Raw genomic sequence first — 12,176 nt, 5'->3', positions numbered from 1 at the left:
GCATTTCATGCGGTAAAGGTGTCACTGTGTCTATATCTAAAGAGAATTTGTTCCAAGGGGACAATGTCCACAAGTGAAACGATGTCAGCACTGAAGAGCAGATCAAAAGCCAATATTCTCAGCTTGCAAACTTAAGTTGTCTGTGGTGAGACATGAGAATGCCTTGCAGCCTCCACTGTATACATTTCTCACGACACTAAAACTACTCCAATTGTATTCATATACGAGTCACTTTTCAAATCATTTTGATGAAATACTCTGTGAGTAATTGAAACGATATGAGTTTGAATTAGAAAGGTTTATCCAGTGCCAGATAAAAATGGTAACCTTTAGAAGTCATTCATTAAAGAAGCTGATAGAAAATAGACTGGAATTAGCACACTTTACTTCTTCAAGAGGCTCCCATGGGCATTTGATAAATCAAAAAAGTATTTTAAGGTGTCAACCCTCTATATCATTTTGTATTTTGAAAAGATTTAGTGGCATTCTAGGCCTGTGGACTGGGCTTCTTGCCTGCAGCTATTGTAAGAAGGAAGAGTCCATCTCCATTATCTCAGAGGTTATTGCTCTGCTGTAGTTTTGTCACTGTCAAAGCCTGCACTTATCGAATGTGTAAAGAAAACTGGCGTCATATGGTTAAATTCTGAAGCAATAGTCTATAGGGTCTGAAGAGTGCTAAAATAGTCCAGTATAAAATCACAGTCAACTGAAATACATTCTCAAGAACCAATGATCTTGACCCAATTATTGACTGACTAATTGATAGTTACAGTATTTGGAGTATAAAAAGTACTACATATTATTCTAAGCACTTGAATTATTTACATTATGTAAAGATGGCATACATTGTACTGAAATCGTAAAGGTTAGATGTAAAAATAATATCCATAAATACATTTCATGATGGTGATTTTGTATCTTGGCATATATTCTACATATTGGAACTGCATGTGGTATAAATATATAAATATAGGCTTTTCCAGGGGTTATTCTTCCGTGAGTCTGAACATTCAATAAGGAATTTCAGAAAAGCAGTTGACAATGCTTGAAGTAAGGTCTGTAATGTATGCACAGTGGTTTACCCTAAATGTCTCAAGTGAGCTGCATGCAAACCACAAATCCATTATCATATCTGGGGGTCAATCAGGAAAAAACGGAATAAATCACTAGATAAAGTATATGTAGCACATCTCTACGAGACATCATCTCCTCTATGCCACTGTTACTGCTTCAGAATCCTGCACCCAAGGTAACAGTGAAAGATAAACAATTACCACAATCTTCTACATTTTGCTGTAAATGCAAAAGTAGGCTTTGAAAACACCGGGATTCAGTGGTGACACACTATAATTTACAACCACTCAAAACGGAGGCCCAGCCTTTCCTAGTTATTAGTCATCCAATTGAGCAGAGCTAAGGCCAATGCTGTGGCTGATTGTCCTGTCAGCCTCTCCCTGTCATCTTTATGTGACACAAAACTCAAAAAGGGTGATGCATTGTGTTCCATGCTGTATTTTACCCTCCCCTTGCTGTTTGTTGTGTCATGTAATTTGTTAGTTGCCTGGCAGGGAGGATGGCATTTGCCGTTTATGCTTCCCCACTCTGTAATTAAACATTCATACGCAGGCAGTTGCAACAATTAACTGGCTTTACAAAACAGCAAGTTTATATGTGCTAGGCTTTGCTTAAGGCCGCTCAATGAGGAAAAGTATCCATTGTTTGAAGAACTCAGAAGTAGACAAACAATATTGTATTTTGTGAGCTAAAGCAACAGTCTCAGCAACAATCTCAACCATGCTAAAATCACAAAAATCGAACAGTTCAATGCTTTTAATGAACGCGAAGCCGATGGGTTCTAGTGTAATGGATATGGGTATTTAGAACTTTTTATCTCTAACCGTGTTTTCTTTGAACCAAGGGACTTCACAATGTAAGTTATGCTATCACAAAAATATGATAGAGTTTAGCCAGCGCAGCAGTAACATTTCTGAAACGACACAGACAATACGGTGGTAGGCCTAACATCAACAAGAATCAACTTTGTCAACAATATCTGGAGTGGCCAGGTGTCTCCTTTCCTCTAGTCAGCATGGGTGCTTCTAGTTCCCAGAATACACTGGGATCATATCAACATTTCCTGTTCTCTTCCTTAAAACCTTTTAAATTCTACTTTCTAATGTACAGTAAGACTTCACAGCAATACATCCTACCGGTAATGTGTTTTTGGCATTGATTTTTAGGCCATCTTAGGTTTAAATGCAATACCTGTAGTTTTATTACTGAGAAGTCTTCCAGTAATGCATGTATAGGGTTTTCTAAGTCCTTTTCCATAGGGGAGTGCTACTGCTAGGTTGGAGACTGAGTGAACTGGACATGAAGGTGAGAGCAGTGGGATGGCTAGATGTCAAAAGATAGCTTAATGCCTGAACTTTGGTTCAGGTTGTGAACTTGTGCATCTTCTGCTGAGTTTAGAAAATTGGGCCAATTTGTTTCATATTGTGTTAGAACAAACACCCAAATGAGGGGTGACCTGGATACATATAATCACCAAGTTGAGAAATATGCAAACAATGTTCTAATTATAATTTGTATGTTGTCTCCATTTTGGGAAGAACTTGTGGTTGGTTGTCTAAAGGAGAAAACATGGTAACAGAACTAAGCTTATTCCTTAAGAGAAGGCTTCCCTTTTTCTTGTATTTTGCAGACAGACAATATTCCCTTTAAGTAAAGGGAACTGAGGTAAATAAAGTTAATTCATTGTGTTACACCCTGATCTGTTTCACCTGTCTTCGTGATTGTCTCCACCTCCCTCCAGGTGTTGCCCATCTTCCCCATTATCCCCTGTGTATTTATACCTGTGTTCTCTGTTTGTCTGTTGCCAGTGCGTTTTGTTTTGTCATGCCTACCAGCGTTTTTCCCCTCTGCTCCTGTCTCTTGATTGTTCCTGTTTCCTAGTTTTCCCGGTGTTGACCATTCTGCCTGCCTTGAGCCTGCCTGCCATCCTGTACCTTTGCCCCACCTTTCTGGATTACTGACTTTAGCCTGCCCTGACCCTGAGCCTGCCTGCCGTCCTGTACCTTTGCCCCACCTATCTGGATTACTGACCTCTGCCTGCCCTTGACCTGTCTTTTGCCTACCCCTGTTCGATTAATAAACTGTTGTTACTTCGACGTTGTCTGCATCTGGGTCTTACCTGAAACGTGATACATTGAGACAAATGAGCGGTGTTGCATTCAGGAAATGTGTGTACATTCAGAGCAATAAAATGCAACAGCTCTCGGGTCGAGCTTAACAGAGAGAAACCCTGAAGCACAGAACAGGAGTGAGGAGCTGCTAGAGCAGCCTACGTGCAGTGTGGCTATCCCTGGTGATGAGCCATTTAGGTCAGGAAGTGAAGTAATCATCTCAGTTACAAAGCTGAACAGGTAGCTGAAGAGGTAGACGTTGTTCAATGGAGGTGGTGATTGGTTGGTATGCCTACTCAATATACACTCTGCCTGATAGAGTCACCTTTTGTGCATAACATAAGAAGCAGCACACCTCTATGGAAGGTTAATAAGAGCCCTGTGATAAGGCAGCTCTCCATTTTGCTGTTCAGCTATTCTATTCTATTCTGACCCTACGGCTCTCCCTTCCATTCTCAATTTGGATTGTGCCTTCCTCTACCTCCATTCAAATAGGGCACCTATTACCATATAATTAGCTCTAAGGGAGGGTCTGAGCAGTCCATGGATGTCAGGATGCACATGTTGCATTATGTCTGATTGCCTCCACTCTGCATCACTCTGACCTTCTGCTCAGTTGATGTATAATTAGCAGCACTTTATTAGAACAGATGAAAGTGACATCAGACAGAGACCGTACTCTAAAATAGCCTAGCAGGCCAATGAGTCACACTCACACAATTGGTTATTAGGCGATCTGAGTTTGTCTTTCCTTGAAATTTCAACACCTGTGTGGACTGGAGATGAGGTTGTCACTTTGAGGTTTATAAAATGACTAAGACAGTGTGGGTGACTTTTCTGTCAGCTAAACAGTATTGAGTTCCACGAATAAAGCGTTAATTATCTTATAACTTTTGTTTTATGTTGATCTTCAATCGATCTACAAGCTATCAATAACCAAGCTTTATACAGTCCAGCTGATTTGAATCAAATGTCCACTGTCTTGTTTGATATTTCACCACAACTAGCGTATTTTTCCTAAAGCTTGTTCCATTACAACAACACAAGGTTTTTCTCTTCTTTTGACTGCAGTGTACAACAGTGCAGTGAACTACTACCACTTCAAATGCTTCTCTGGCAAAAGAGATTCCATACAAATGCAGATTACTTTCTCTGGACTGAGTAACAGTAAGCTAGTAATATCGGTTTGCTCCCCTGCAATAGCAGCTTGATTTTGCTTTCATGTTCTCTTTACGGATTTGTTGGGAGAGGCATTTTTTATGCTGCTCTCTGGAAGACTCTGGAATCTTTCAGTTGGCTGTAGAAACACAATGTTTCTTGTATCACGGTTTGTTTTCAAAATAATTACAATAGTAAGACACATCATTCAAGCTAAATGTGGTGGAAGGAACAAAGCAAGGGTTTAATATACCTCTTTACAAATGAATGGTAAGGCATTTTCTTACAGAGAGAGAAAAACTGAAGGAAATGCTGATGCCTTTGCCAATGTGTATATTTGTATAGTGTTTGTGAATTATTTGTGTGTATCTGCTATCTTGCATATATTCACAGGTGTTTGTAGTTTGTGCATTACAAAAACAAACCTGTAAAGTTGACTTTGCGAATGAACTTGAGCAACATGGTCCCATTGATGGTTTCCATTTTGGAGCAGAGGCCCACTTTTCCTGGACAGAGCTCCTTGTGCATGTTGTGTAGGGCATGAGCCATGGCGTAGACTGCGTCGACCACAAACTGGACCTTTCCCTCCTGCTCATAGGACGAGTCCTTCCCGATCCGCTCGTGGTCTAAAGGGACACAAAGATAGGAGTTACTGTTCAATTCAGTCATTATACGTAGCATAACACAAACACTCTTGTAATAACATTTAGTCCAAAGAGAATAAAAGCACTTCTGTATTACAGTGGATCTTAACAGTTTTCGTAAACAATTAAATTATTGTAAATCCAACTCTACCCTACTATTCAGCAAATAAACTCAGCAAAAAAAGAAACGTCCTCTCACTGTTAACTGCGTTTATTTTCAGCAAACTTAACACGTGTAAATATTTGTATGAACATAACAAGATTCAACAACTGAGAAATAAACTGAACAAGTTCCACAGACATGTGACTAACAGAAATTGAATAATGTGTCCCTGAACAAAGGGGGGTCAAAATTAAAAGTAACAGTCAGTATCTGGTGTGGCCACCAGCTGCATTAAGTACTGCAGTGCATTTCCGACGGTGGGTTTGTGCCCATAGGCGACGTTGTTGCCGGTGATGTCTGGTGAGGACCTGCCTTACAACAGGCCTGCAAGCCCTCAGTCCAGCCTCTCTCAGCCTATTGCGGACAGTCTGAGCACTGATGGAGAGATTGTGCGTTCCCACATCTGGCCAGCATGCCTCAGGCACGTTCACACAGATGAGCAGGGACCCTGGGCATCTTTCTTTTGGTGTTTTTCAGAGTCAGTAGAAAGGCCTCTTTAGTGTCCTAAGTTTTCATAACTGTGACCTTTTTTTACATTTTCTTTTTTTTTTTTTTAATTGCCTACCGTCTGTAAGCTGTTAGTGTCTTAACGACCGTTCCACAGGTGCATGTTCATTAATTTTTTATGGTTCATTGAACAAGCACGGGAAACAGTGTTTAAACCCTTTACAATGAAGATCTGTGAAGTTATTTGGATTTTTACGAATTATCTTTGAAAGACAGGGTCCTGAAAAAGGGGCGTTTCTTTTTTTGCTGAGTTTTGTTGGCTTTGTTATTAGTTGCCCTTTGTTTTTACAGCTTCTCAACTTTGACTCTACACTCTGACTCAATGAATTTGACATGGCATGCCCAATAAGACTGCAGTTTTTTTATGTACTGCAGAGCAGAACAACCAACCAACCTCAGAGAGCGAAACGGCTGAACAACACTGATTGCAAGAAAAGGGAAATCAAGCAAATGATAGCCTTTTAGAGTGTTCTGATTGCTTTGTTGTCAATCTACCCTTCATACCCATACTTAATTTATTTGGAGCTTGGCAGAAATTAAAGTTGCCAATTACATGCTATTTGTTCCAGACATTAATTAGCCTAACCCTTTTCTACGAATGCAAATTATTAAAAAAAAAATGCTTTTATATATTGCATTATGGTCCAGTTATTTCTGATTGATGAGGAAAGTCTCTTAGCATACATTTACATCTCAACACATATCACTGCATTCCAAAATTTTACTGCACTTCGGAATATGTCTGGTATAGACCTACAACTCAAATTAGAGTTCTCTTGAGACAAGAAATCTACATATCTAACAAATATATATATTTTGGAAAGGTTCCTTTGATGTAGAAAGAACACAACTGACCGACAGGTCTTGTTAATCTGCCATGTTCTACTATTCATCAGAGATGTGTTAATCAAGGCTAGAGTGTGTGATGGAGGAGGACTGGAAGACAGAGCAAGACAGGCCTAATCATTCTTCAGTATCAATGTAATTAGTTATGACAGTTGTATATTAATCATAGCAGAGGTTGTTTCAATGCTTTGGAAATGTGTTAATCACCATGCAAGGTTTCAATTAACATCCTGGTCCCGCAATTAGCCACTGCCCTGTCAGCGCCTGCATGGAGAGAGTGACAGTGGTGCAGTCCACTGGCCTTTAATTGGCTTGTCTCAGTTGTTATTATTACAGCACCAATGAGAAGGAAAAACCACCACCACCACCAGCCAAGGTCCCCACCTTTGGCATCGGGCCTGACAACTAAGTGAGTTGTGATTCCGTACACAGCATGACTATAGTTTATATTATCAGTATGCCAGACCAGAGGTTTCAGCCATTGAGAAGAGTCTGATGAGAATGAAAGACAGATTAGGGTTGCTCTGCTGTCTGAATTATGAATACATTTAACAACGGCTGTGGCATTCTAACTAAATCAACTACATTTTTGAATTTAGTCAAATGAAATACAAACTGATCTATAAGATATGAGGAACAAAGTTTAACATGACTGAAATCATTTTCAGAGGGATGCAATGAGTTCAGTCATACAGCTAATATGAACACTGTCACAGCACACATTTTAATAATAGCCGGTGAAGATCATTAATAGTTGCATCCTCGTCCTGTGAAATCATTAGCTGAGAACCAAAGTTTGGAGGAGCTAGCTTGGGGACCAAGATAGGGGCAACGTGAAAGCACTGACAGCTGATCCTTATTGTAACAGATACCATCTGCCACTCTTTTACCCTGTGTGACAATTCCGCACCATGCTATTCAAGTAAAATCAACAGGGTCGACGACCTCTGAGGAAGTTCAAACACTCCTAGGCAATGAAAGGATTTTGTCAGATTGCTTACTGATGTTCTCAATGCTTGATGATTAGTGCTCGTGGAATTAAATAAGTAGACTGGATCATTTCTATGAGTCATGATGGAAATAGGAGATGGGGGGAGTAAACCTATACAGTACTATTTTTCAAAATAATTCTACTTAACTTTAACTATGCCTATATCTCGAAAGTATGTAAAAGTACATATATTGTACATGCATACTATATAATTGTGAGACTTACACTTAATAAAACAGGTACATAAATGCAAGGCTTATGTGTGTTTTGTGTAACCAAATCTCCTTTTGCCAGTGATAAAGGGGGGAGGCAACATTCCACATAATCAGCCTAGTTCTTTAATGTCCATTTGGAAAGTAGTCTTCGTGCCTCTGTGTTGGTAGCCAGACATTCATTGTCACTGATGAATGTGACTCTGTCACATATTACTCTTGCATTTGCTAAGTAAGGACTCTACTGCCCAGTGTTAATGGCTGTGATACAAATCAACAGGCAGTTCCATCTAGGGGATGGCCTCTGAGGTCACTTCTTTCCCCTCTCCCTTCAGACCCATGCTCCAAATTCAGCTCGGCTCTCTTTCTCATCTCACTTTGTCTCTTAATGCCGAATCCACTTGTTCCCTGAATGTAAACAAGACATAGAATGTATAAGATAAGAAAAAGAAAAACAGGATGGAGTAATTGATAAGTTGCTCAGCTTTTTGTGTTCTGCATGCCTCATGAAAGGTATACATGGCCATTTCTTATCTAAACAGAGGCACTTAATGTTAACAAATGCTGGCTTTGAACAGATAAATCATTTTTTTGTTTTCTCTTGCTGCTGCTATCTGCAGTTTGAATCAGTATTTTCCCAGGCTGGGAGAAGCAATTTAACATCCCTGACAAGCCTTTGAAAGTTTAAGAAGCTTTAATAAAACATTTCCAGTTATGGTCCTGTAAATGTGTGCCATAGGCATACCAATCAAAAAGGCCTGCTCTCACTCACTTACACACTTACACACACACACACACACACCTCAGCTTTCAGCAATATTTTGGCATTAATGGCACAAATAACTTATGGAATGCCAGGATGAGGAGGCTCTGATAACTGAACAGGGATCTGCTGCTCATTTATGATTTTATCAGGATCTCCATTAGCCAACGTCAATGGTGACAGCTTGTCTTCCTGGGATCCGACAGAGAACTAAAAAGACATTACAGACAAAAACACAATTTACATACATTTAAAATAATAACATGAACATTACAGACATATACTGTATATATACACACACAAGTCTGTGGACACCCCTTCAATGAGTGGTTTTGGCTATTTCAGCCACACCCGTTGCTGTCAGGTGTATAAAATCGAGCACACAGCCATGCAATCTCCATAGAGAAACACTGGCAGTCGAGTGGCCTTACTGAAGGGCTCAGTGACATTCAACGTGACACCATCATAGGATGTCACCTTTCCAACAAGTCAGTTTGTACAATTCCTGCCCTGCTATATCTGCCCCGGTCCCCCAAAAACGTATCGTCTCTCCTCGGTTGCAACACTCACTCCCGAGTTTCAAACTGCCTCTGGAAGCAACCTCAGCTCAAGAACTGTTTGTCGAGAGCTTCAAGAATTGAGTTTACATGGCCGAGCAGCCCCACACAAGCCTAAGATCACCATGCGCAATGCCAAGCGTCAGTTAGAGTTAAAGCTCACCGCCATTAGACTCTGGAGCAGTGGAAACGTGCTCTCTGCAGTAATGAATCACACTTCACCATCTGGCAGTCCAACGGACGAATCTGGGTTTAGCAAAGGCCAGGAGAATGCTACCTGCTCGAATGCATAGTGTCAACTGTAAAGTCTGGTGGAGGAGGAATAATGTTCTGGGGCTGTTTTTCATGGTTTGGGCTGGGTCCCTTAGTTCCAGTGAAGGGAAATCTTAATGGTACAGCATTAATGCTACAGAAAAGCGAGGTCCATAGAGAAATAATTTATTGAGATTGGTGGGGAAGAACTTGAGCGGCCTGCACAGAGACCTGACCTCAACCCCATCGAACACCTTTGGGATGAATTGGAACGCCGACTGCGAGCCAGGCCCAATCACCTAACATTAGCGCCCGACCTCACTAATGCTTTTGTGGCTGAATGGAAGCAAGTCCCCGCAGCAATGTTCCAACATCTAGTTGAAAGCCTTCCCAGAAAAGTGGAGTCTGTTAAAGCAGCAAAGAGGGGACCAACTCCATATTAATGCCCATGATTTTAGAATGAGATGTTGGACGAGCAGGTTTCCACATACTTTTTGTCAAGTGTATGTAAACTTCCGACTGCAACTGTAAATATTTATATATATATAGTTTACATACACTTAGGTCGGAGACATTAAAACTCATTTTTCAACCACTTCACAAATGTCTTGATAACATACTATAGTTTTGGCAAATCAGTTAGGACATCTACTTTGTGCATGACACAAGTAATCTTTCCAACAATTGTTTAGAGACAGATTATTTCACTTATAATTCATTGTATCACAATTCCAGTGGGTCAGAAGTTTACATACACTAAGTTGACTGTGCCTTTAAACAGCTTGTAAAATTCCAGATAATGATGTCATGGCCTTAGAAGCTTCTGATAGGCTAATTGACATCATTTGAGTCAATTGGAGGTGTACCTGTGGATGTATTTCAAGGCCTACCTTCAAACTCAGCTCCTCTTTGCTTGACATCATGTGAAAATCAAAGGAAATCAGCCAAGACCTCAGAAATAAATTTGTCTGGTTCATCCTTGGGAGCAATTTCCAAATGCCTGAAGGTACCAAGGTACAAGTATAAACACCATGGGACCACGCAGCCGTCGCTTAGGAAGGAGACGCGTTCTGTCTCCTAGAGATGAATGTACTTTGGTGTGAAAAGTGCAAATCAATCCCAGAACAACAGCAAAGGACCTTGTGAAGATGCTGGAGGAAACAGGTACAAAAGTATCTATATACACAGTAAAACGAGTCCTATATCGATATAACCTGAAATACCGCTCAGCAAGGAAGAAGCCGCTGCTCCAAAACATCCATAAAAAAAGCCAGATTACGGTTTGCAACTGCACATGGGGAAAAAGATCGTACTTTTTGGAGAAATGTCCTCTGGTCTGATGAAACAAAAATAGAACTGTTTGGCCATAAGGACCATCATTATGTTTGGAGGAAAAAGGGGGAGGCTTGCAAACCAAAGAACACCATCCCAACCGTGAAGCACGCTGGTGGCAGCATCATGTTGTGGAGGTGCTTTGCTGCAGGAGGGACTGGTGCACTTCACAAAATAGATGGTATCATGAGGAGGGAAATGATGTGGATATATTGAAGCAACATCTCAAGACATCAGTCAGGAAGTTAAAGCTTGGTCGCAAATGGGTCTTCCAAATGGACAATGACCCCTAGCATACTAACAAAGTTGTGGCAAAATGGCTTAAGGATATCAAAATCAAGGTATTGGAGTGGCCATCACAAAGCCCTGACGTCAATCCTATAGAAAATTTGTGGGCAGAACTGAAAAAGCGTGTGCCAGCAAGGAGGCCTACTAACCTGACTCAGTTACACCAGCTCCGTCAGGAGGAATGGGCCAAAATTCACCCAACTTATTGTGGGACGCTTGTAGAAGGCTACCCAAAACGCTTGAGCCAAATTAAACAATTTAAAGGCAATGCTTCCAAATACTAATTGAGTGTATGTAAACTTCTGACCCACTGGGAATGTAATGAAAGAAATAAAAGCTGAAATAAATCCTTCTCTCTGCTATTTCACATTCTTAAAATAAAGTGGTAATCCTAACTGACATAAGACAGGGCATTTTTACTAGGATTAAATGTCAGGAATTGTGAAAAACTGAGTTTAAATGAAGTTGGCTATATATATAACCTACCGTTCAAAAGTTTGAGGTCACTTAGAAATGTCCTTCTTTTTGATAGAAAAGCACATTTTTTGACCATTAACATAATATAAAATTTATCAGAAGTACGGTGTAGACATTTTTTATGTTGTAAATGACTATTGTAGATGGAAACGGCTGATTTTTTTATGGAATATCTACATAGACGTACAGAGGCCCATTGTCAGCAACCATCAGTCCTCTGTTCCAATGTTACGTTGTGTTAGCTAATCCAAGTGTATCATTTTAAAAGGCTAATTGATCACTGGAAAACCCTTTTGCAATTATGTTAGCACAGCTGAAAACTGTGTTCTGATTAAAGAATCAATAAAACTGGCCTTCTTTAGATTAGTTGAGTATCTGGAGCATCAACATTTTTGGGTTCGATTACAGGCTCAAAATGACCAGAAACAAAGATTTTCTTCTGAATCTTTTCAGTCTATTCTTGTTCTGAGAAATGAAGACTATTCCATGCAAGAAATTGCCAAGAAACTAAAGATATCCTACAACGCTGTGTACTACTCCCTTCACAGTACAGCGCAAACTGGCTCTTACCAGAATAGAAAGAGGAGTGGGAGGCCCCGTTGCACAACTGAGCAAGAGGACAAGTACATTAGAGTGTCTAGTTTGAGAAACAGACACCTCACAAGTCCTCAACTGGCAGCTTCATTAAATAGTACCCGCAAAACACCAGTCTCAATGTCAACAGTGAAGACGCGACTCCGGGATGCTGGCCTTCGAGGCAGAGTTGCAAAGAAAAAGCCATATGTCTGTCCAGTGTCTGTG

At 40.4% G+C, this 12,176-nt stretch overlaps 1 protein-coding gene across 1 annotated transcript in view; it reads right to left on the bottom strand.

Moving 5' to 3' along the window:
- LOC106572369 (metabotropic glutamate receptor 4) overlaps positions 1–12,176 on the bottom strand; it is a 189,921-nt gene that overhangs the window by 79,305 nt on the left and 98,440 nt on the right. Inside the window, exon 5 of the mRNA XM_045696173.1 lies at positions 4,769–4,969. Coding sequence (XP_045552129.1) covers positions 4,769–4,969 — 201 coding nt within the window. The remainder of the gene's footprint in view (positions 1–4,768; positions 4,970–12,176) is intronic.

This window comes from Salmo salar, chromosome ssa15 (genome assembly GCF_905237065.1).
Source record: "Salmo salar chromosome ssa15, Ssal_v3.1, whole genome shotgun sequence".
Classification (NCBI taxonomy): Eukaryota; Metazoa; Chordata; class Actinopteri; order Salmoniformes; family Salmonidae; genus Salmo; species Salmo salar.
The sequence above is the reverse complement of the archived record's forward strand: the minus strand, read 5'-3'. Positions and strand labels throughout refer to the sequence as shown.